General features: G+C 41.8%; 1 protein-coding gene across 4 annotated transcripts in view; it reads left to right on the plus strand.

The window, feature by feature from the left end:
• The window catches only part of LOC125079928 (beta-galactosidase-1-like protein 2), a 55,316-nt gene that overhangs the window by 3,728 nt on the left and 25,076 nt on the right, over positions 1 to 26,512 (plus strand). For all 4 annotated transcript variants that reach the window (XM_047693664.1, XM_047693665.1, XM_047693662.1 and 1 more), the window contains exons 2-6: positions 10,048 to 10,245; positions 11,783 to 11,851; positions 12,395 to 12,490; positions 14,240 to 14,348; positions 19,720 to 19,812. In XM_047693664.1, coding sequence (XP_047549620.1) covers positions 10,048 to 10,245; positions 11,783 to 11,851; positions 12,395 to 12,490; positions 14,240 to 14,348; positions 19,720 to 19,812 — 565 coding nt within the window. The remainder of the gene's footprint in view (positions 1 to 10,047; positions 10,246 to 11,782; positions 11,852 to 12,394; positions 12,491 to 14,239; positions 14,349 to 19,719; positions 19,813 to 26,512) is intronic.

A 26,512-nucleotide genomic window follows, 5' to 3' on the forward strand; every position in this document is an offset into this window, starting at 1 on the left:
TATTTCTGATTAAAGAGACTGGGATATCCAGGAGATTCAGGGGAAAAGCTACACAGCCTTGGCAGCAGAAGTATCAGAACGTTGGCCAAAGAGTTATCTGTACCTTGGGTCAAGGAAGTAGCAAGTGAAATAAAAGCACTTAATCTTTGATGAAATGACTGAGTTCCATTGTATTGCCTCGAAGCTCTTCTAATAAAGATTCAGGAGATGCTGGAGTTTAGAGAGGTCTTTTCAGAGCATTTTGCACCTGAAACAGACTCTGGAGGCCAGCCCCCCTTCTTCCTCGTTCCTCCCCCATCATCCAGCACAGTTCTTCCGCTGCTTCCTCCCCACTCAGTTTTATTTCTTGCTTAAATCTATTGCTCTGGATATTAAAGATCATGTTGAAAAAGAGTTCCTATTGTGTGAGACTTCTCCTGGGAAAGAAGGGCAGGGGTATTTTTAGAGGCTAATGGTAATGAAACAAATAACTCTTCACTGGGGTCTACTAAGTAGAGACCCTTAGGTGATGATATTCACTGCTTTCATGCTCCCACAGATAGATAGTAGCATTTTTGCTTTCAAGAACATGCTGTGTTTTCCTGCAAAGGTTATTTTGTGAGTAGGTAATCTATGCAAAGGATTAAATATTCAAATAGTATAAGGAGAAAAATAAAACCCCCCACTCCTGGCCCTTAGGCACCCTTCTCCACCCCATCAGAGGTGATTACTAATAATGGCTTCTCCTAGGGGTATTCTGTGCATATATAAGAAGGCAGCTATATGTATTACCCCATTGTCCATTAGGGATATAATTTATTCAAACAGTTCCTTATTGATGGGCATCGATTGTTTGCAATCTTTTAGCTACTGCAAAGTTGCAATGTATGTTAACTACACTGGAATTGAAACAAAATAATGTAAAGTAAAAACAACAACAAAAAACCCCCAAAGTTGCAATGAATATCTGTTGGGTATATTTCTGTTCCTAGAATTGCTGACCATACGAGATATTCACTTTAAATCCTGACAGACGTTTAAAATAAGTAAGTAAAAATAAGTTAAAATAAGTAAAATAGCACATTCTATTTTTGTGGATCAATGTGAGGGAGATTCTCAGCTCTGTCATCTGAAGGGGAGATACTGTTTAATCTGCATGTATATGGGTTCTCCGTATCTTTAAGAACTAGTCCATCTCTTCTATATCTATGTACATAAGTATCATGTGGTGGATTTTAAAAAATATTGAACATATTTATGTTTCCCCTGTTTCATGAAATATTTTTATTCTGATACCACAAGCATCTCAAGAGCAGAGTCTTGCTATCGGTAGAGTCCTTTGGGTTATCTAGCAGAATTTTCACCCCTTTCTAAGTTGAGATATAACCCTTTTTTTATTGACGATGCCACAATGGAAATTTTTCTCCAAATGAAAAATTTCTGTCACATAACATCAGGATATTTTTTATTACTAAAATGTGGTTAATTACTGTTATTAATATGTGGTTGGGCAGTTTTGTTGCTTCACCCATGCGTCTCAATTTGGTCTAATTAGTGTTTATTCACATATAAACTTCCTATAGTATTTAAATGATCCAGAGCATGTCCCTGGATCATGTAGGCAGCCACTTGGCCTGACTTGCTGGAGCCTGGGTGCTATGCCATTTTCCTGGCTTACCAAGAAGCCTTTTCAGAGGGAAGGACAGAGGTACGAAGTTTGCAGTAGTGCCATTGACCTGCAAAATGCTGCAAAATGACCTCACATCTCTGCAAAACAAGTATAGTAGCTTTTGGAATGGAAGGTTCAAGCCCTTTGGAAGTATTTAATGCTGTCCCAGCAAAGCAGGAGCCTAAAGCATTGGGCCCCAAGCCAAGGATCACAATTAGGAAGCTGGATCAGCTACAAGGACAAAGTTCTGTTTTGCTGGAGCTGAAGTTTTTGGGGTTCCAGGATTGATCCAAGAGCCATTATTCTGGATTAGAGACATTAAGAGTACTGGCCTGGGCCAAAGAAGGGACTGCTCCTTCCTTAGGCCCTCAAGTTCCCCGGCTGAGGGAGGAGTGTACAGCTTAAAGACTGTTAAGGCTGAAACATCCCCAAGGGGGCAGTTGAAGGGAATGGAATGCCCAAGGAAATGGGACCTCATGGGAACCTGTAACCATATCAGAATCTTGGACTGATGACTAGAAAATTTGTATTTTAGATCCAAGTGAGGAGATTTCTATGTAGGATGATGTCTTTTGGGCAGTTTAACATAACTGCCATCTAAATAACAGTCTCTGGCATGACCACTTGGATGAACGAAATGTTAGTGTTTTTTGATCAGTATCTTTAATATGATGCATTGGACTCAGATGAAGGTGAACCTCTGCATAGAGTGGCCCTAATAGGATCACAGTGCACCTGGAAATTGGATTTGTAAGTTATCTCTCAATTATACGTCATGTATAGTGACAAAAGAACCAATCTTTAGGATCAGTGAAGACTTATGCTCTGTAAATTGAAGAACTGTATCTGCAGATTCGTACCTCATGTACTGAGCTTGTCCATACCCTTGGCCAGTTTAAAATTGCATGGGCATTGCCTGGTCTCTGCTGGAGGCCAGTATGCTTCAGTAGATGGTAGTGTCTCTACCACATCTGTTTGAGTGGATACTGGCTTGTCTGAATCTGGTCACATTGTGTGCATGATAGAAAGCTGAAGGAGCTGGCTGTGACTCCAAGTGAAGCCTCCCAATCCTACTATGGCCCCCATTACTGAGCAGTATTTGCAAGTACAGGTGACACAGGGATGCCTTCTGGCATGGCAAGGGCCATTTCAGACCCACCTTGATGAGCACACTCTGTTCAAGGAGATCATTCAAGTAGGTGACTGATCTGGCTCTTTTCCCACCCCACCTGAAAGACTATCTCTGAGAGCTGAGAATCAGTTCAGGGGCCCATTTCACATGAAAGAAGTTGTAAGCTTGTCACCAGCTTATCTGCCTTTTTCCATTCAAGCAGATTAACCCAGCACTTTTGATCATGTCCGGTGTCATCCGGCCTGTGTGGAGCCTGCACTGTGTCCTTTGTCATCATGATCCATGAAAGGGAAAAAGCATAAGAAGGATTGGTCCCTCCACGCCCAACATCCTCCCAATCACTGCCTAATGTCAACTCCTCACCATAGGGAACTCTGGCCCCAAGTCCTCTGCCTAGTTTCTGCTGTAACCTATTAAGTTTATAGCTTGCACAACCTCTTATCACCTGCCAAAAGGGATGGTAGCAACCAGAATGTGGAGGTCTTGTTACATGGTGTGAGGCCTTGTCAGAAATTGTGACACGTGTGGCTTCTTCTAGGAAGAAGTTTATTCTCAGACTGAAAATTTACTTAGCCTACAATGAAGCAAAGATACAAAGGCAACAAAATTTCCAGGAAAAAGTAATATATGCTTCAGCTAGAAAGAAGGCAGATGCCCTGGTTTCATCAAAAAAAGTTTCAACATTGAGTGCCTTGGCTGGCTCAGTTGGTGGAACATGTGACTCTTGATCTCTGGGTTTTGAGTTCGAGCCTCACATTGGGCAGAGATTACTTAAAAAAACCCCAAAAAACAAACTTTCCATAATCTAAATAAATAAATAAAAGCTTTCTACAATCCAAAGAAAAAAAGTTTCAACATGAATTACTTGCTCACTGGGAAAAGCAACAGAAATAAGGGTTTCTTAAAGATTTGATTACCTCCTTGGTAACAGGCCTAATTTAGAAGGAAAGTCTCTCTGACCTGATGTAACCAAACAGTTTCCACTTTCTTTATTTTGTTATTACTGAGTTAATAACTCAGGAAGCATGGGGGTCATTATTAATTTATGATCTCTAATACTAATGACTGTTATCAGTATTAATAACTATTTGCATGGTGCTTTCTCGTTTATGAAGTTCTAATGTGTATTAACTCATTTCCTCACAGTGAATTCCTTGGAGAAACCCCACACTTATCATCCTCATTTTCTCAGTGAATTCATCCTTTTCATTAATATATTAAAAACTCATTTAGTAAACTACCAGAAGATTTTCAGAAAGGAAACAGTTGAATTCTCCAGAATTTGGAATTTGATATGAGCTAGCTTTAGTTGTTTGCAGTGTTAGCTTCATGCCTCTTAAGAAGCACTGAGAGGAAATATTTAAAAAAAAAAATCTAGAAAATGATAGCACATAAAGACAGTAGCAAATAGAAGCTCTGTCCAGGAAGGGATGATAAATACATATATCAAGGACGAGATATGGATTAGTGCTTCTCAAACTTTACCTTGGGGTTTGGTTGAAATGCGGATTCTGATTCAGGTCTCAGTTAAGGCCTGAGTTTCTGCATTTGTAGCAAATTCCAGATGAAGATACTTTGCAGGTGCAGACCACATCTGGAGACAACACCCCCCTGCCCGAAGGAGAATTCCTAATGATTAGCTAGGGGACAGATTAGGGAGAATGTGTTACTAGCAGAGATTATGTTGGAACAAGGGGTCACAGAGAGCACTTCCAGCCCTGTATATACCTCTGCACTGAGTGGGTAGGGAAAGGGAGGCTCTCACAGCATTTGGGAGACACCTTAAAGTTAAGGTCAGTGATATGAGCTTGGTGAGTTGGAGACTGTTCCTTTGAAGCTCTGGCCAGTGAATAAGGAGTGCTGCCCAGTGGAGCGATTGCTAAGTTGTATTTTCACTGTCTTTAAAAATAATGCAATTTTGTGTGTGCATGTGTATATTTTCACCACTGGACTGTCAGTATACTCCCTGAGTTTAAGAAGAGAATCTGTCCCTCAGTTCTTCCTCATTCTAGCCTGGGGCCAGCCTGGAGGGTGGGGCACCTGAGGGGATGCCTGGGGGTGTCAGGATGGGAGAGTACATAAAGCCTAGTGAGTACATGAGGTAAGAAGGCAGAGTGTGTGCTTTGGAGCAGATGTGATGAAAACTAAGGGACACCAAACTCTCCTGTGCGTGTGGTATGAGAAACCTCAGACACAGCCAGACTACCAGGAGCTTGTGGCCAAAGGAAAGAACGGGGTGGAGGGGTGGAGGGGTTGGGAAGAGCCAGAGCAAGGAGGTGGCTAGGAGGTCCAGACTGTGGTCATAGGGGACCTGAAGCCTCATTTGAGTATCCCAGGCCTCATCCTTTAGGGTAGGGTTGGCAAAGTTTCCTGTAAATGTGTTCAACTTTGCAGACTGTACAGTGTTCTTATCATAGCAACGTCACTGTGGCCCAAAGTAACCACAGTCAGGACTGGAAAGAGTGGGCATGGTGGGGTGTCAGTAAAACTATTTATGGACATTGAAATGTGAAATGTGAAGTTGATATAATTTTTTGTGTCCCCAAATCTTGTTTTTTTAGTTTATTTCCAACCACTTAAAAATGTGAAAGACATTCGTAGCTTGCTGGCTGCACAAAGACAGGAGGCAGGGTGGCTTTGGCCCACACCTGGGGTTTGCTGACACTGGTTGGGGGGCTGGGTTGGTTTGACAGGGTCCTGGTGGATAGAACTTTCGTTGTAACATTTTAGAAATTATAATATGATGGCACAAAATCTTCCATATAAAATGTGATTAGACAGTAAATTAAATGGTGAAGAATGGAAAGATTGGGATTATTCCACATTAAGGACATAAAAAAAACCTCACTGAGGCTATTCTCTAATATGCACAGCATGCAAAAATAAACTTATTTCAAATGGTGACAAACTCTGATATAACACATTACAGAGTATTCCATTTATATCTGACCTTCACAGCAGTTAGGACAGGCATTCACCCCGTTTCACAGAGGAAGAAACTCATTCCCACATGGCTAGTGTGACCCCAAGGAGGCGATGCTACAAGGTTAGGGCCAGGATTTGTGTCCAGATCCTCCTCTTACAGATACTGTTCTTGTTTTTGTTTCCCCATATAGGTGGTCCTTTGGAAGAACTGTATTATTCTTATTCTTTTATTATTATTCTTATTCTTATTAAGTAGGTGCCATGCCCAGTGTGGAGCCCAACATGGGGCTTGAACTCATGACCTGAGATCTTGATCTCAGGGCCTGATGGACTGAGCCACTCAGGTGCCCCTAGGACTGTATTCTGAAATATCCTTTCTAAGTCACTTGGAAAGTGGAACTTCTCTCTTTAGAGAAGATAGTAACGAGGTCCCCAGGTTATCCACAAATGACGTTTGAACTGTAATATAACACAACTGCAGTCCTGTGGAGCAATAGGAGTTCTGGGTCCTGGGGGCTGTGGGAAGTAGAAAGGAGGGGGTCAAATTAATTTTCTTTGCCCATGAGTGGCTGTCGACAAAATTTCCAAGTGGTCAGTGATATCTATGGCACTTCCTGTTCTCCCATCTCTGGCCATTGGGGCCCCTGATTTGCCCCAAGCCCTCCTGTGAAACCCTCCAGGGGCTCAGTCTCATGGGGTCTGTGGAGGAGCTTGTAAATACCACCAATCCCTGGGCTCCACCTCCACCGTCATTAATTGGTCAGGGGTGGGGCCTGCACATTCCTTAGTTGTTTTTTTTTTCTTTTTTTAAATTTCTTTTCAGCATAACAGAATTCATTGTTTATGCACTACACCCAGTGCTCCATGCAATATGTGTCCTCCATAATTCCCACCACCAGGCTCACCCAACCTCCCACCCCCCACCCCTCCAAAACCCTCAGATTGTTTTTCAGAGTCCATAGTCTCTCATGGTTCATCTCCCCTTCCAATTTCCCTCAACTCCCTCTCCTCTCCATCTCCCTATGTCCTCCATGTTATTCCTTATGTTCCACAAATAAGTGAAACCATATGATAATTGACTCTCTCTGCTTGACTTATTTCACTCAGCATCATCTCTTCCAGTCCCGTCCATGTTGCTACAAAAGTTGGGTATTCATCCTTTCTGATGGAGGCATAATACTCCGTAGTGTATATGGACCACATCTTCCTTATCCATTTGTCCGATGAAGGGCATCTTGGTTCTTTCCACAGTTTGGTGACTGCAATTGCAGTACTGGGTATTTACCCCAAAGATACAGATGTAGTGAAAAGAAGGGCCATCTGTACCCCAATGTTTATAGCATTCCTTAGTTTTAAGCTTCCCAGCTGATTCAGATATGGGGCCAGCTGTGAAAACCGCTGTGGCTAAACCCGAACCTCCCTTCTTGTCCTACGGCCGACCTCAGTCAAGTGCTAGGAAGGGTGCTGATGAAGCGTTTTCACACCGTTTTGGTCTCATGCATCCTGCATCCATTTGGTTACTAAGCCTGTTAAACCCAATGGGTCAATATGTTTGTCCTCTCAGCTCTGATCACAAATGCCCAAAGACAGACTGTTGTTTCTGGTCTCAAGCAGTACTTCTCAATCTCTCTGTGCTGCAGCATCATTTTCCTTTTCTTCTTTAAAAGTCTCCCCCCCCCATGTTACTTTATCGAATACATTGAAAACAGGTACTAGAAAAAGGAAATGAAAAGGTTCACAAAGAACATGCCCCAGTCTTTTATGATGATCTTCAACAGACACAAAATGACATGTATTGCTCTAAAAGTATGTTTCTTTTTTTTTTTTAAAGACTTCATTTATTTATTTGAGAGAGAATGAGAGAGGGAGAGAAAGAGAGGACATGGAGAGGGGAGGGCCAGAGAGAGAAGCAGACTCCCCACTGAGAAGGGAGCTGGATGCATGAGGGACTGAATCCTGGGACTCCTGGATCATGACCTGAGCTGAAGGCAGTTGCTTAACCACCTGAGCCACCCAGGCGCCCCAGTATCTCAGTTTCTGTACTGGTCACAGACTGGTAGCCAGCGGTTGGAACTGGTGTGTGCTAGGCCAGGCCCGTGTTGCCGAGGGGCCCCAGGCTGTCCACGTGCTCACACAGCCTCCTCACCTGTCTGCTTGCTAGTCCTTGAGTAGATATGCTCTCACTTTTTAATGCTTTTGCCCCCAGTTCCCTCTGCTTTCTCATATTGTCTGCCTTCCAACCTGTGACAGTGTCATCTTCTGGACGAAGCTTTCTCTGACTCTACCTGGATAATTTAGATAATTTCTTCATTTGACAATAACATATGTGTGTGTGTATATATGTATATTTATTTCAGCTACTGTCCTCTGCCCTTTCTAGGCCAGACTACCTAATTTGTAGAGCCCGGTACACAACGAAAATATAGGGCCTTTGTCTAAAAAACATTGAGAATTTCAGGATGGAGATAGTGTCTGAAACCATGTATACAGTGTGTGCTCTGATACATTTATATATTGTAATGTGATTGCCACTCTAACAATATTTATCACGTGACATAATTATAGTACAATTGGTCTATATTCATTATACTGTGCATTAGATCTCTATGGCTTATTTAACTACTTGTTGCAAGGGAGCCTTCTAAACATGGGGACCTGGAGGATTCCATGGGTCATATGCTCCAGAGGCCAGCCCTGGGCTTATCTCTGTGCTTGCCTTACAACAGCACTCTGACACTGACTTGTAATTATCTACGTGTGCACTGAGGTGTAGAAAGACTGTACGTGTCAGAATGCCATATAGGACCGTGAGGTCTGTGGCTTGGAGAAGAATTGTTAGGATGGGAGCCAGCTTCCTGAGGAGCACGCACCCCTGCACTGGATTTTCACTAAATGCCATTAACATTTTTTTTTTCCATCAATAGCAGGGCTCTGGCCGTTTTGCAGTGTAGCGTATGCAAGTTTATGTTCAGAGCTGAAGCACTTGGCATTGTAGGCAGAGGAGAAGCTGGCTGGCATGTAGGGAAAGGACGTAGGAAAAGGACAGAGCTATGGCAGAGATGGAGAGTGGAAGGGATGGCTCATCCCATGATCACACTGGGAGAGTCATCTATGGATGTGCAACATGCATGTGCCCTGTGCCCCCGTGACCTGCACTGCTAGTCCCCAGAGAGACCAAAGCTCTGTGAAGGAGCTGCCCCTTTGAAGGACACAGAAAATTGTTGAATCCAGAATCGAGATGGAAACTCTCAGCCTAATTTTTGTTCATGCATCTCTGTTTCTTCTAAGAGATGACAGTCTCCAGTCAGTGATGATCAATATTGATTGAGTGGAGCAATTTGGGCCTTAAACAGAGCATGTCTCTCAGTGGCACAGTTGTAGCCAGTGTTACAAAATGAATGGAAAGACAGGTGGGCAGCAGTTTGGGGAGCTTTTTTAACGCAGAAGAGCTCTGCGGGGGCAATACGCCCTCTAGTGTCAGGAACTGTAATGAAAAGTGGTTGCAGAAAAGGCAGATCGGCTGAAATTTGCTTTCCTCTCAGACTCACACTGCTCTTTCCTGTCCTCAAACTCCTCAATTTCTGGGCTCCCCCAGCGTCTCTTGCTGGGTTTCTTCCATGGCCTTAAGAGACTGGGGATAAGAGAGGGAGGGAATTCTAATCATGAGGATTAGTTTGAGGGGACTCCCCTTGGTCAAGACCTGATTTTTTAGGGACTAACAATTTCCAACAGCCCTCCCAGATGGGGCTCTCTGTTGTGCTGGTTTATCTCTTGAACTTAATCTTTAGATAATAATTAAGACTTGGAAAGTTGGTCAATGAACAGATGCTGTTTCTAACCTCCTTCTAGGTATTTACACCTCAAGCCGGGCAGCTGTGACCGTGGGGTGGCTCAGAGGTAACATTTGAAGTAGCTGCTGCTTTGATGTTAAGTCGAATGGCCTGGAAGAGCTGGCCATTGTAGGAACCTGCGTGCCACACTTGTCCTGGGTACCCTGTACTACCCTGTGAATACCCTTTCCATGCTGTGTGCCCCCACCACGTCCTCTCTCCTGTTAGCACATAGTTTCCTTGTTGACTTTTGTGTTTGTCTTGTTCCTGACTATGGCCTCAGCTTGCTCTTCCCTTGCAGTGGGGTGCAGATGAGTGTACTAAAGAAAGACTCCTTCTAACGTTTGACTAAATCAGAGGGTGGGGAGCCTTTTCTGAAGGCCTTGGAAGCAGGACCTCTTAGAAACAAGGAGGGCCTGTGGAGGAGGATAAGAAGCCTCTTTCCTAAGACTCTGTACCCCTGCTCACTGTTGAGAAGGAGCCAAGGTCTCAGCTGCCTTTTCTCTTTGCAGGTCGGATTGGTATAATCTGATCCCTGCATGGCTAAGACACCGGCAGTCAGGGCTGCAGGCCAACGGCCAATACTTCATGCTGGAGGACTCCACTTTCTGGATCTTTGGGGGCTCCATGCACTATTTCCGGGTGCCCAAGGAATACTGGAGGGACCGCTTGCTGAAGATGAAAGCCTGTGGCTTGAATACCCTCACCACGTGAGTGCTGCCCCACCCCACCACCAAGCATGGGCATTTGTAGCATCTGTGTATTGGGCTTCTTTAAGGCAGCCCAGACTGTGGGTCTCCATCTGGCAGGATCAGCCCTGCCAGATGCTGAATGTGAGCTGTCCCTGAAGAGAATCTTTGGGCTGAATTTTGTGAGGAAAAATATAGGAGGAGCCCAGTCCTCTGCACAGGACTGCCAGGTACGACAACTGCCTTCCCTCACCTGCACAGCGCTCCCCGTTTGTGCAGATGAGAAGACAGGCTAGATGTATAAGCTTTAGAGGAATAGAAAGAGCAATGGCATACAAAGGTATACAGTGAAGGAGGTGAGTGTAGGTGTAGGAGGTGATTAAATTATCGAATATATATACGTCTATATCTACATACATCAATATATCTATATATCTATATAGATAAATATATCTATATCTAGATGCATATAGATATAGATATATTTAAACAAGCACACCACCCCTTAGTTTATTCAGCAAATGAGTAAGATTTTTTTCAAAATAGCTTCCTTGGTGAAAGCATTTTCAGGCAGAAATATGTGATTATAGATCAAGGATGTGGATTTTCTTGAACAGTTTATGAGGTAGCTTTGTAGACAATTTCTAAAAAGAATTACAGGAATGTTCTGGGCCATCACAACATAGCTGAAACAAATGTATATAATTTTCCAGAAAGATTACTTAAAAGGATCCATTTATTTGCATATGTAAATTCTGGTCCTAGGGGTACATTCACACATCACAGGACTCCTCAATCTTGTGGGAATATGGCAAGCTAAGCATTCTGTTATTAAAGCTAGGTAATCTGTATTTTCTCAAACACGGAACTCCTGAGTCTGAATTGGAAGCAAGCAAACCTCCTCTCCCTATACCTGAGCACATTCTTTGCAGCTGGAGGGGGCTCCATTAGAAGCTGGGGTGGGTGGGGGTCCAGGAGAGGACCAGCTGTTAATGGTTACTGATGTGTGTTACTGTCATACATCACCCCATATCTCTGCCTCTTGAGTTGGGCCCTTTAAATAACTTATTTTATTTCCTTATCTTCTAAAGAGAATACAAGGAAAGAATTCTTTGGAATTTTGGTTGCTTCAGTAAAAATAGGACTGACCACTGAGGTTTCTTCTTATCTTACTTTTAACTTTTTCTCTTAATAAATTACTTTTTTTTTCCTCTGATGAAGGAAAAATGAGAGAGGTGGGGAGGGAGGAGGAAGTAGGGGGAGTGGAGTGCATGCTCAAGCTGACCTGTGGTCCCATCTTAGGCTTTCCCGAAATCTTACTGGCCTTCTCTCGCTTCTCCTAAGGAGATGACATATTAGCCCCCACACCCCATCTGGGGGCTGGCCCTGGATTCTCTAAGGTCCCTAGATCTCTTCACTTAGTTCTTGGTTACAATCCTGACACCATTACAACAATGTACCTAATATATCCTCAGACATTTTAGGGATAAAGAAGGTAATCTAGATGACAAAGTGGAATAAATGAAAAGCTCAATCCTGTAAATATCTTCTATTACAGCTATGTTCCATGGAACCTCCATGAACCAGAAAGAGGCAAATTTGACTTCTCTGACAACCTGGACCTGGAGTAAGTGCTGTTGCTGCTTCTATGGCCTGGCCTGGGGTGGGGAGGCAGAGAGGTGACCCCTTGGGGTTGGTTAGGAACCATGGGACCATCTCGGTTCTGCTTTGAGAACCACAGAAAGGCAGGTCAGGAGCCTTATTCTTAGGATCCACATGCTGTCTCGCGATGAACCTGTTACTCCTGGGGGTCTGGGTCTGCCTACAGTCTTCACTGTAGTCCAGCAGTGCCTAAACCCCAGTGTCTGTCCTGCTTTGCAGTGTGGTCCAGCTACCTGGGCTGGGACAGGGGTTGCCCTTCTATGATAGCAAGGTGGTTGGGGTCAGGTTCACTGTTAAGACCCCCGTACCCTGTCTAATACCCTTCATCCTTATGCCCCCAGTGGGGCTGTGCAGAAGGTCCTAGTCTGGGAGCAGGTGAGAACCCAGCTCCCAGGGCCTCTGAAGGCAGGGAGGAGAGGAGCTGGGCAGCTCCACCACCTTGGGATGCTGGGCTTGTTTCCACCCTCCTCCTCTGTGTCTTGAGAGTTGCTGACACTGACCTCCCTAGGGCCTTTGTGCTGATGGCTGCGGAGATCGGGTTGTGGGTGATTCTGCGTCCAGGCCCTTATATCTGCAGTGAGATTGACCTCGGGGGCTTGCCCAGGTGAGTGGGACTATGTGGGGCTCCAGCTGTGGCTTGAACTGTCCTCTGTGCTTGTGCAAAATAGTGATTACAAATGTAGGTTTAATTTTGCTACTAAAGTATATTTTTCGTTTTGTACCGAAATCCTTTTTCAGAATAAGTGGTACCAAAGGAGGCCATTTTAAATGATGTCACTTTATTTGATAAAGTATAAGAGAAACAAAGTAATGTTTTTGTTTTATGTTTTATCTTCAAATTGCAGGCTTTAATGAATTATGTTAGGATGTGTAGTCTCCGCTAAGGTCAGTAGAGTTCTCTGGGGTTGGAGTAGAAATCTGGACAGTAATCACCTGGTACCACATTCATTCCTTGTCCTCATTATTACTGCCATTAATTTTCAACAAAAAAGACTTTCTTGTTAATAGGTATAATGTTTCCCATCCTTAGGGTGTTCCAGATGGTTAGATCCACTTTCTCCCTACCCCATGCTGCCCCAAGAGGGAGGAAGACTGGTCCTGTTTGCCTTGTGGTCTCCTTCGGGAATGGCCTCTCCCCACTGCACAGCCACCAGCCCAGGCCTTGTTTTCTCTTTTGTCTCCAGTGCAACCCAGCCCTACCCTAGGGATCCAAGCAGCCTCTATCTCCATTTCCTTTGATCCCTAGGATCACCTCCTTGTCTCTGTGCCCTTGACAAGGCTGTGCACACAGCGAGAGTACCCTCCCCCTGCACCTAGGGATTAGAAATCTCTGTGTCAGCGATGTCCTCAGGCTCAGCTGGAGCTGCCAGGAGGACAGAATTTAAGTGTTAGCTCAGAAGCAGCGGGAGTTCCAGCACTTAGCCCTCCTCCTGGGCAGCACTGTCCATTCATATCCTGGCATGTGGGCACACCCTAGGGAGGCCCAAATAAGCAGAGACCCAGTGTTGATGAGAAGCTAGACCCTTCTAGGTGAGATGGAGGGTGGAGGTATCCGTCTCCAGGAAGCTGCTCTTTCCTCAGGCATTTTTACCTAACGTAAATTGATCATTTTCTGACCTGTTCAGGGCTTCCAAATTAGGAGAACCATCAGAGCCTTTATAAGAAAATATAAGTGTTTTCTCAGAAATTTCAAGTGAGAAGGAAAACTTTCTGACTCCAGCTCTGGAAGGAATGATATGATCTGGGGAATGCAATCACAATGGACAAGTTGTGGAAAACATTCCCCTTCTTCCTCACCGGCAACTTCCCTGAGCTGAAGTCTCAAGAGCTGAGGAGGCTGATGCTAATGTGCCCCCCTCCCCCGCCAGCCAGGAGAGCAGTGGGGAGAAGTCGGATTAGCCTCTGATGGCCTCTGTGTCAGGACTGGTTTTCTGGGTGACACTGGAAGTTTGCATCTGGCCCCAGTGATTCCTTAACCCCTTTGGCTTACTGCTTTGTAATGAGATTTTAGAGTAAATGCTTCAACACTGGGCCTTGCGTTCAGTGAAAAGCTTTTCTCACGCTGCCTGTCAGCCAGACCTATCTATATAGCCATAAAGCTGGAAATAAAATCCCTAGCCGTGCTGGTTGTCTTTTTGTAGGGAAGCAGTGCAGAGTGCAGGGCTGGAGCTGTGGAAGTGTTTGTCTCTGGATCTGTTTGCACAATCTGCCTTCCTGGCAGAGTGGAGGTAGTGGGGTGGGAATGGTCTCACTACCCCCAGGACTCTGAAGCTGCTTTTATCCCCCACCATCATGCTATCCAGAATAAACCCACAGACAGTGAAACTAATTCCCACCCCCCTTTTTATTCAAGCTGGTTACTCCAAGACTCTGGCATGAGGCTGAGAACAACTTACAAGGGCTTCACGGAAGCAGTGGACCTTTATTTTGATCACCTGATGTCCAGGGTGGTGCCACTCCAGGTAAAAGCAAGGAGCCTCCTCTTTGATCTTCAGCTGTCTCCTACTGGGAATAAATAGTCCTAGGTGACTTCTCAGACTAGGGGCTCACAGTTCCTTTCAACACAGGAATGCATTCTTTTCCACTGCCTGAGATCTGTAATTGGAGGGGTTTGTAATAGTTGTCTTCTAAAAGATATATTTCAGTGTTGTCTTAGGTGGCAAAGTGCTGAAGGGATAGACAGGCACAAGGACTGATATTCATCTTCACAGTGTCAGAGCTGCCACATGTGATGTCTTGGTAACTGAAAAACCCGCCAACTGGTGTCCCAGTACCAGTACCAGTGGCGTACTTACTGGCTCAGTCCTACGTGGAGAGGATCGTAAATGGATGGGCCCTTACCTGTAAGACAGCAGGACTTTTTGTGGTTATAAAATTACAGTTGATGACTTTTCAAGGTGTATCTTTTGGCTACCTACCAAAAAAGTGCTGTGTGGTACACATTTTATTCAAAACATAGGTGATAAAAAATCAGTGTTGGGGAGAAAATATCTTATCCTTGCATGTAATATTTGGAGGCAATAAAAAGGCAGGAATGGGAATAATTAATCCAATAGTATATAAAAATTAGAAGAATCATGCTGAGAAATTAGTACATTTATTAAAAAAATTAGTACATCTACAAAAAATTGCTGTTGAGTTGGGGCACCTGGATGGCTGGGTTAAGTGGCTGCCTTCGGCTCAGGACGTGATCCCAGGGTCCTACATCAGGCTCCTTGCTAAGCAGGGAGTCTGCTTCTCCATTTACCTACTGCTCACCTTGCTGTGCTCTCTCGCTCTCTGACAAATAGATAAAATCTTTAAAAAACCATGCTTTTGAGTCAATCATTTAGAATGTTCAGAGCACACACAGACCAAAGGAATTCCGTGACCATTTATAGGGTAGGCAAATAAAACACAAGGTGCTCAATTAAATTTGAATTTCAGCTAAACAAGGAGTATGTTTTTTAGTATAAATATGTCCTTAATATTACATGGGATGTACTTACATTATAATATTCATAATTTACATAAAAATGTATTCATTGTAAATTCAAGTTTAGCTGACTATCTTGTATTTTTTACTTAATCATGAAAGAAGTAAGAAGCCAGGAAATTATTAGCCTAGATTTTTGCAAGGAAGATGGGATTACTGAGATTACTCAGCGGGTTGTAGTAGATTGGGTGCTGGAGGTAGAGGCAGGGGTTGTAGGGAAGGTCATCCAGGAATATGGCTCAGAAGCATTCTTAAATACGGAAGTAGTGTACCAGAAATTAAAAAAAAAATTCTGGGTATAACATAATTATTTTGTTTTTTATTGTGGCAAAATATACATAACAGAAAATTTACTACTCTTGCCATTTTAAAGTGTAGAGTTCACATACATTTACATCATTGTGCAAATAGTACTACCATCCATTTCCTGAACTTTTCCATCTTCCCAAACTGAAACTTTCCATTAAACATTAACGTCCCATCTCCCCTCTCCATAACCTCTGGCAACCACCATTCTACTTTCTGTTGCTATGAAGCTGACCACTCTAGGTACCTCATATAAGTAAAATTATAGTGTTTGTCCTGTTATGACTGACTTCTTTTACTTAGCATGTCTTCAAGTTTCATTCATCTTGTAGCACGTGTAGCAGGTGTCAGAATTTCCTTCCTTTTTAAGACAGAATCATAATTTTTGTATGTCTGTATCATATTTTATCCACTCATTCATGAATGGACACCTAGGTTGCTTCTGCCTATTGTGAATAATGTTGCTATGCTAGTTAATCTTACTAAAGTATTGTCAATTTTGTTAATCTTTCCAAAGAACTAACTCTTGGTTTTGTTGTTTTTTTCTGTTTTTTTTTTTTTTTAAATTACCTATTATTGTCACTATTCTAATCTTTATTATTTCCTTCCATCTGCTACCTTTGAGTTTAGTTTGTTTCTTTTTTCTAGTTCCCTAAGGTGAAAAGTTAGATGTTGACCTAAGACCTTTCTTCCTTTTTAATGTGTTTACTGGTATAAATTTCCCTCTTAACACCACTTTTGCTGCATCCTGTAAGTTTATGTTGAATTTTTATTTTCATTTGTCTCAAGATATTTCCTGATTTCCTGATTTCTTTGAATCATTGGTTGTTTTTAAGAGTGTGTTGTTTTATTCCCACATATTTCTGGGAATTTGAGATGTGAATTTTTCATTGTTCTTTTTGCTGTTGGTTTCTAGTTTCATTCTGTTGTGATCAGAAAAGACACATTATATGACTTCAGTCTTTTAAAATTATTAAAACTTGTGTTGTGGCCTAACATATGATCTGTCTTGGAGAATGTTCCATTTGTATACATTTGAGAAAAATGTGTATTGTGTTATTGCATGGACTGTTCTCTATGTATTTGTTAGGTTCATTTGATCTATAGCATTGTTTGAGTCGAAATCTAGGTCTTTTCATTAGGGAATTTAATCCATTTACATTTAAAGGAATTATCGATAGGGAAGCATTTACTTTGGTCATTTTTTATTTGTTTTCTCTATGTTTTATAGCTTTTCTCTCCTGTATTTCCTCCATTGCTAATTTCCTTTGTATTTAGTTGTTTTTTTATAATTACAAGTTTTAATTCCCTTTTCATTTCTTTTGTGTATATTCTATAGTATTTTCATTGTGGTTACTGTGGAGATTACAGATACTGTCCTAAAGTTATGACACTCTGTTTTATATCAGTGCCAACTAAACTTCAGTTACACACAAAAACTACTCCTTTACACCTCTACCTCCCTGTATGGTATTTGTCTTTCTCTGACTGACTTATTTTGTTCAGCATAATACCCTCTAGTTATATCCACATTGTTGCAAATGGCAAGGTTTCATTCTTTTTGACCTTCACCTCTATTGGAGAACTTCGTATTTTCCTGTGGCTTCAAGCCACTGTCTAGCATCTTTTCATTCAACTTGAGGGATTGTGTGTAGCCTTTCTCATAAGTCAATTTTAGTGTTATCAAACTCTCTCAACTTTTATTTGAGAATGTCTTGATTTCTCCCTTATTTTTTGAAGGACAGTTGTACTGGATGTAGAATTCTTGGTTGATAGGTGTTTTTTTTTTTTTTTCCCTTTCCCTTCAGCCCTTTGACTGTATCATCCTTCTGTCACTGCCCTGCAAGATTTCTGGTGAGATATCCACTGATAGTCTTATTGGGGATCATTCATACGTGTCAAGTTGCTTTTCTCTTGCTCCTGTCAAGAATCTCTTTTTGTCTTTGGCTCTGACAGTTTGATTGTAATGTATCTTGGTTTGGTCTTTTTGTTAATGCTACCTGGAGTTAACTGAAGATTCTTGGATTTGTATATCTATGTCTCCTCAAATTTGAGAGGTTTCCAGACATTAATTCTTCAAATAATCTCTCTGCCCTGTTTCTTTCTTCTTTTTGGGATTTCTGCAATGTGTATATTTATCTGCTTACTGATGTGTATGTCTCTCAGGATCTGTTCACTTTTCCCCATTCTGTCACTTTTTGCTCTACAGATGGAATAATTTAAAATGACTTGTCTTCAAGTTTTCCCATTCTTTTTTTTTTTTTTAATTTTTTTATTTTTTTCAGCATAACAGTATTCATTATTTTTGCACCACACCCAGTGCTCCATGCAATCCGTGCCCTCTACAATACCCACCACCTGGTGCCCCCAACCTCCCACCCCCCACCCCTTCAAAATTCTCAGATCGTTTTTCAGAGTCCATAGTCTCTCATGGTTCACCTCCCCTTCCAATTTCCATCAACTCCCTTCTCCTCTCCATCTCCCCTTGTCCTCCATGCTATTTGTTATGCTCCACAAATAAGTGAAACCATATGATAATTGACTCTTTCTGCTTGACTTATTTCACTCAGCATAATCTCTTCCAGTCCCGTCCATGTTGCTACAAAACTTGGGGATTCATCCTTTCTTTTTTTTTTTTTTTACAGCTTTATAAACATATATTTTTATCCCCAGGGGTACAGGTCTGCGATGTTTTCCCATTCTTCCTGTTTGAATTCATTGTTGAACTTCTATGGTGAATTTTTCTATTCAGATACTGTATTTTTCAGCTGCAGAAATTTTATTTTTTTTTAATACTTTCTCTTTATTGATATTTTCACTTTGCTGATATAGCCTCTTCCTGATGTCTTTGTCTATGTTTTCTTTAGCTCTTTGAAAAAAAAAAATATGTGTATATATGTGTGTGTGTGTGTGTTTTAAAATCTTTGTCTAGTAAGTCCAGTGTGTGTTCTTTAAAGAATGTTTCTAGAGATATACTTTATCCTTTTGAATGAGCTATGTTATGCTGTTTCTTTGCCTGTGTTTGTTGTTGTTGTTGTTGAAAATTGGTCATTTGAAACAACAGTTACCTCTCTCAGTCTTTACAGACTAGCGGAGAACACCTTCATTATTTGGCGGGCTCCTAAGCATTAAGATCACAATGGGGTGATGGCTTTAGATCTTCTCAGATGTTTTCTGGGAATGTGTGTAGTCTGGCCTGTGTGTGTGCCACCTTTTTTTCCTCCTAATTTTCCCTGGCTGCTTTTACATATCTTAATTTCCCAAAGAGTCTCACCTCAGTTTCTCTTTCTTTCTTTCTTTCTTTCTTTCTTTCTTTCTTTCTTTCTTTCTTTCTTTCTTCCTTCCTTCCTTCCTTCCTTCCTTCCTTCCTTCCTTCCTTCCTTTCTTTTTTTTTTTTTTTTTTTTTGCCTCAGGTGTTCTATCATATTCCTCTACCTATAACCCCTTGCACCTGGCATACATGGGCCTTTAGACCCCCTGACATTTTCACATGTTGTGATCTTCATTGCCTTGTATTGTTTCCAACCTGAGGTCCAAGCTATGCCATTTCCTGTATGAGCTCCAAGTCAGATGAGACAGAAACTTGTCTACTGGGAAGCCTATAGACAGTCCAGAATATTGCAAACAAGTTCCATTTTGCTCCTTCTGTCTTCAGGGAGGGAACTGGGGATTGGGTTGCTTTTTTCTGACTATGCCATGCTATGCCAGTGAGGAGGTGGGGCAAGGGTGAGGAAAAACACCAGGAGATTTCTTATGCTTTTAAACATGCATTTTTCTTGATATGCTTAAATATTTAACTGGTTTCCAGAGCTCTTAAAAATTTATTTTAGTCAGTCTGTAATTGTTTATTTGATGTTCCCATAAGGGAATGAGGACCTGGAACTCCCTACCTACTCTGTGTCTTACTGACATCCTTCTCAATTATATTACCAAATCTTTTGAGACTTTTGCTTTCAAATGGAATATTTTGCTGGTAATTGGTGATAAGTGTGGTGAAATTAGTACAGTTTCCACTACAAACTCAGCTTTTGATTATTTATCTCTTTCCCCAGTATAAGCATGGAGGCCCCATCATTGCTGTGCAGGTGGAGAATGAATATGGTTCCTATAACAAAGACCCCGCCTATATGCCTTACATCAAGAAAGTAAGAGTCAGTTTGGTTTATTTCTTCATATTCCTTCCTCTGAAATGTAGTATGGCTATGATGTGACATGTTGGTCTAATTCTTTTCTCATATTAATACCACATATCCTAGCACCATTTATTAATTTCCTAGCACCATTTATTAATTTAGTGAATCCTACTTTTATTTCAGTGGTGTCATCACTTTTATCACCATTTATCAATTGAGTCTAATTGTGGGTTGTAGTACATATATGGTATTGCAGTGGCTGAAAATAAAGGGATGGGTTTCATTGAGTGTGATGACTAGTGAAGTCTCTCTGTAGAGGCTGCTCTCATTCCAGCATCTAATGCAAGGGTTCCCAGCTTCATGTGAACTTAAACATCACTTTAAACATGTGAACATCACTTTTTTTTTAAATTTTATTTTTTATAAACATATATTTTTATCCCCAGGGGTACAGGTCTGTGAATCGCCAGGTTTACACACTTCACAGCACTAACCATAGCACATACCCTCCCCAATGTCCATAATCCCACCCCCCCTCTCCCAACCCCCCTCCCCCCATCAACCCTCAGTTTGTTTTGTGAGATTAAGAGTCACTTATGGTTTGTCTCCTTCCCAATCCCATCTTGTTTCATTTACTCTTCTCTTACCCCCTTAACCCCCCGTGTTGCAAGTCCTCTCCCTCATATCAGGGAGATCATGTGATAGTTGTCTTTCTCCGATTGACTTATTTCGCTAAGCATGATACCCTCTAGTTCCATCCACGTCGTCGCAAATGGCAAGATTTCATTTCTTTTGATGGCTGCATAGTATTCCATTGTGTATATATACCACATCTTCTTTATCCATTCATCTGTTGATGGACATCTAGGTTCTTTCCATAGTTTGGCTATTGTAGACATTGCTGCTATAAACATTCGGGTGCACGTGCCCCTTCGGATCACTACGTTTGTATCTTTAGGGTAAATACCCAGCAGTGCAATTGCTGGGTCATAGGGTAGTTCTATTTTCAACATTTTGAGGAACCTCCATGCTGTTTTCCAGAGTGGTTGCACCAGCTTGCATTCCCACCAACAGTGTAGGAGGGTTCCCCTTTCTCCGCATCCTCGCCAGCATCTGTCATTTCCTGACTTGTTCATTTGAGCCATTCTGACTGGTGTGAGGTGATATCTCATGGTGGTTTTGATTTGTATTTCCCTGATGCTGAGTGATATGGAGCACTTTTTCATGTGTCTGTTGGCCATCTGGATGTCTTCTTTGCAGAAATGTCTGTTCATGTCCTCTGCCCATTTCTTGATTGGATTATTTGTTCTTTGGGTGTTGAGTTTGCTAAGTTCTTTATAGATTTTGGACACTAGCCCTTTATCTGATATGTCATTTGCAAATATCTTCTCCCATTCTGTCAGTTGTCTTTTGGTTTTGTCAACTCTTTCCTTTGCTGTGCACAAGCTTTTGATCTTGATAAAATCCCAAAAGTTCATTTTTGCCCTTGCTTCCCTTGCCTTTGGTGATGTTCCTAGGAAGATGTTGCTGCGGCTGAGGTCGAAGAGGTTGCTGCCTGTGTTCTCCTCAAGGATTTGGATGGATTCCTTTCTCACACTGAGGTCCTTCATCCATTTTGAGTCTATTTTCGTGTGTGGTGTAAGGAAATGATCCAATTTCATTTTTCTGCATGTGGCTGTCCAATTTTCCCAACACCATTTATTGAAGAGGCTGTCTTTTTTCCATTGGACATTCTTTCCTGCTTTGTCGAAGATGAGTTGACCATAGAGTTGAGGGTCTATTTCTGGGCTCTCTGTTCTGTTCCATTGATCTATGTGTCTGTTTTTGTGCCAGTACCATGCTGTCTTGATGATGACAGCTTTGTAATAGAGCTTGAAGTCCGGAATTGTGATGCCACCAACTTTGGCTTTCTTTTTCAATATTGCTTTGGCTATTCGAGGTCTTTTCTGGTTCCATATGAATTTTAGGATTATTTGTTCCATTTCTTTGAAAAAAATGGATGGTACTTTGATAGGAATTGCATTAAATGTGTAGATTGCTTTAGGTAGCATAGACATTTTCACAATATTTATTCTTCCAATCCAGGAGCATGGAACATTTTTCCATTTCTTTGTGTCTTCCTCAATTTCTTTCATGAGTACTTTATAGTTTTCTGTGTATAGATTCTTAGTCTCTTTGGTTAGGTTTATTCCTAGGTATCTTATAGTTTTGGGTGCAATTGTAAATGGGATGGACTCCTTAATTTCTCTTTCTTCTGTCTTGTTGTTGGTGTAGAGAAATGCAAGTGATTTCTGTGCATTGATTTTATATCCTGACACTTTACTGAATTCCTGTACAAGTTCTAGCAGTTTGGGAGTGGAGTCTTTTGGGTTTTCCACATATAGTATCATATCATCTGCGAAGAGTGATAGCTTGAGGGGCGCCTGGGTGGCTCAGTGGGTTAAGCCGCTGCCTTCGGCTCAGGTCATGATCTCAGGGTCCTGGGATCAAGCCCCGCATAGGGCTCTCTGCTCGGCAGGGAGCCTGCTTCCTCCTCTCTCTCTGACTGCCTCTCTGCCTGCTTGTGATCTCTCTCTATCAAATAAATAAATAAATAAATAAAATCTTAAAAAAAAAAAGAGTGATAGCTTGACTTCTTCTTTGCCAATTTGGATGCCTTTAATTTCCTTTTGTTGTCTGATTGCTGAGGCTAGGACTTCTAGTACTATGCTGAATAGCAGTGGTGATAACGGACATCCCTGCCGTGTTCCTGTCCTTAGCGGAAAAGCTTTCAGTTTTTCTCCATTGAGAATGATATTTGCGGTGGGTTTTTCATAGATGGCTTTGATAATATTGAGGTATGTGCCCTCTATCCCTACACTTTGAAGAGTTTTGATCAGGAAGGGATGCTGTACTTTGTCAAATGCTTTTTCAGCATCTATGGAGAGTATCATACGGTTCTTGTTCTTTCTTTTATTAATGTGTTGTATCACGTTGATTGATTTGTGGATGTTGAACCAACCTTGCAGCCCTGGAATAAATCCCACTTGGTCATGGTGAATAATCCTTTTAATGTACTGTTGAATCCTATTGGCTAGTATTTTGGTGAGAATTTTTGCATCTGTGTTCATCAAGGATATTGGTCTGTAGTTCTCTTTTTTGATGGGATCCTTGTCTGGTTTTGGGATCAAGGTGATGCTGGCCTCATAAAATGAGTTTGGAAGTTTTCCTTCCATTTCTATTTTTTGGAACAGTTTCAGGAGAATAGGAATTAGTTCTTCTTTAAATGTTTGGTAGAATTCCCCCGGGAAGCCATCTGGCCCTGGGCTTTTGTTTGTTTGGAGACTTTTGATGACTGTTTCAATCTCCTTACTGGTTATGGGTCTGTTGAGGCTTTCTATTTCTTCCTGGTTCAGTTGTGGTAGTTTATAAGTCTCTAGGAATGCATCCATTTCTTCCAGATTGTCAAATTTGTTGGCGTAGAGTTGCTCATAGTATGTTCTTATAATTGTCTGTATTTCTTTGGTGTTAGTTGTGATCTCTCCTCTTTCATTCATGATTTTATTTATTTGGGTCCTTTCTCTTTTCTTTTGGATAAGTCTGGCCAGGGGTTTATCGATCTTATTAATTCTTTCAAAGAACCAGCTCCTAGTTTCATTGATTTGTTCTATTGTTTTTTTGGTTTCTATTTCATTGATTTCTGCTCTGATCTTTATGATTTCTCTTCTCCTGCTGGGTTTAGGCTTTCTTTCTTGTTCTTTCTCCAGCTCTTTTAGGTGTAGGGTTAGATAGTGTACCTGAGACCTTTCTTGTTTCTTGAGAAAGGCTTGTACCGCTATATATTTTCCTCTCAGGACTGCCTTTGTTGTGTCCCACAGATTCTGAACCGTTGTGTTTTCATTATCATTTGTTTCCATGAATTTTTTCAATTCTTTAATTTCCTGGTTGACCCATTCATTCTTTAGAAGGATGCTGTTTAGTCTCCATGTATTTGGGTTCTTTCCAAATTTCCTCTTGTGATCGAGTTCTAGCTTCAGAGCATTGTGGTCTGAAAATATGCAGGGAATGATTCCAATCTTTTGATAACGGTTGAGACCTGATTTAGGACCAAGAATTATCTATTCTGGAGAATGTTCCATGTGCGCAAGAGAAGAATGTGTATTCTGTTGCTTTGGGATGAAATGTTCTGAATATATCTGTGATGTCCCTCTGGTCCAGTGTGTCATTTAAGGCCTTTATTTCCTTGTTGATCTTTTGCTTGGATGATCTGTCCATTTCAGGGAGGGGAGTGTTAAAGTCCCCTACTATTATTGTATTATTGTCGATGTGTTTCTTTGATTTTGTTATTAATTGGTTTATATAGTTGGCTGCTCCCACGTTAGGGGCATAGATATTTAAAATTGTTAGATCTTCTTGTTGGACAGTTCCTTTGAGTATGATATAGTGTCCTTCCTCATCTCTTATTATAGTCTTTGGCTTAAAATCTAATTGATCTGATATAAGGATTGCCACTCCTGCTTTCTTCTGATGTCCATTAGCATGGTAAATTCTTTTCCTCCCCCTCACTTTAAAAATCTGGAGGTGTCTTCGGGTTTAAGATGAGTTTCTTGTAGGCAACATATAGATGGATTTTGTTTTTTTATCCATTCTGATACCCTGTGTCTTTTTATTCGGGCATTTAGCCCATTAATTAACATTCAGGGTAACTATCGAGAGATATGAATTTTAGTGCCATTGTATTGCCTATAAGGTGACTGTTACTGTATATTGTCTCTGTTCCTTTCTGATCTACTACTTTTAGGGTCTCTCTTTGCTTAGAGGACCCCTTTCAATATTTCCTGTAGAGCTGGTTTGGTGTTTGCAAATTCTTTCAATTTTGTTTGTCCTGGAAGCTTTTTATCTGTCCTTCTATTTTCAATGATAGCCTAGCTGGGTATAGTATTCTTGGCTGCATGTTTTTCTCGTTTAGTACTCTGAATATATCATGCCAGCTCTTTCTGGCCTGCCAGGTCTCTGTGGATAAGTCTGCTGCCAATCTAATATTTTTACCATTGTACGTTACAGACTTCTTTTCCCGGGCTGCTTTCAGTATCTTCTCTTTGTCACTAAGACTTGTAAATTTTACTATTAGGTGATGGGGTGTGGGCCTATTCTTACTGATTTTGAGGGGGGTTCTCTGAACCTCCTGGACTTTGATGCTTGTTCCCTTTGCCATATTGGGGAAATTCTCCCCAATAATTCTCTCCAATATACCTTCTGCTCCCCTCTCTGTTTCCTCTTCTTCTGGAATCCCAATTATTCTAATGTTGTTTTGTCTTATGGTGTCACTTATCTCTCGAATTCTCCCCTCATGGTCCAGTAGCTGTTTGTCCCTCTTTTGCTCAGCTTCTTTATTCTCTGTCAGTTGGTCTTCTATATCGCTAATTCTTTCTTCTGCCTCATTTATCCTAGCAGTGAGAGCCTCCATTTTTGATTGCACCTCATTAATAGCTTTTTTGATTTCAACTTGGTTAGATTTTAGTTCTTTTATTTCTCCAGAAAGGGCTTTTATATCTCCCGAGAGGGTTTCTCTAATATCTTCCATGCCTTTTTCAAGCCCGGCTAGAACCTTGAGAATCATCATTCTGAACTCTAGATCTGACATATTACCAATGTCTGTATTGATTAGGTCCCTAGCCTTTGGTACTGCTTCTTGTTCTTTTTTTTTGTTGTGAATTTTTCCGCCTTGTCATTTTGTCCAGATAGGAGTATATGAAGGAGCAAGTAAAATACTAAAAGGGTGGCAACAACCCCAGGAAAATATGCTTTAGCCAAATCAGAAGAGATCCCTAATCGTGAGGGGGGAGAAAGGGGATAAAAAGGTTCAGAAAAAAAAAAAAAAGAAACAATTAAAAAAAGAAAACCAATAAAGAAAAAATATAAAAAGGGAAAAATATATATATTAAACTAGTTAAAAAACGTTAAAAAAGAAAAGGGTAAAAGTTAAAAAAATTAGCAGAAGAAGAAAAAAAAAATTGAAAAAGAAAAAAAATTAAATGAACTGCAAGGCTAAAGAATCATGGGGAGAAAGCCATGAGTTCCGTGCTTTGCTTTCTTCTCCTCTGGAATTCTGCCGCTCTCCTTGGTATTGAAACTGCACTGCTTGGTAGGTGAACTTGGTCCTGGCTGGGTTTCTCGTTGATCTTCTGGGGGTGGGGCCTGTTGTAGTGATTCTCAAGTGTCTTTGCCCCAGGCGGAGTTGCACCGCCCTTACCTGGGCAGGTCTGAGTAATCCGATCGGGTTTGCTTTCGGGAGCTTTTGTTCCCTGAGCGCTTTCCGTAGAGTTCCGGAGGGCGGGAATGAAGATGGCAGCCTCCCGGTCTCCGGCCCGGAGGAGCCGAGAGCCCAGGGCCCCACTCCTCAGTGCGCCCTCAGAGAACAGCGCCCAATTACTCCCTTCACCCTGCCTCCGGCCGTGCTCCGAGCTGACCGAGCCTGCGACCGGTTCAAGGTAACCCCGAGCTTAGAGCTCACTCCTCAGCTCTGTCTCTGTAGCCGGCTTCCCCGTTCTAATACCTGTAAGCTCTGCGACACTCAGACACCCCCGATCCTTCTGTGACCCTGCGGGACCTGAGGCCATGCTGACCCTGCGTGGGCTTCACCCCAGTTAAGCCTCTGGAGCGATGTCCCTTAGCGGAACAGACTTTTAAAAGTCCTCATTTTGTGCTCCGTTGCTCCGCTGCTTGCCGGGAG

Source organism: Lutra lutra, chromosome 10 (genome assembly GCF_902655055.1).
Source record: "Lutra lutra chromosome 10, mLutLut1.2, whole genome shotgun sequence".
Classification (NCBI taxonomy): Eukaryota; Metazoa; Chordata; class Mammalia; order Carnivora; family Mustelidae; genus Lutra; species Lutra lutra.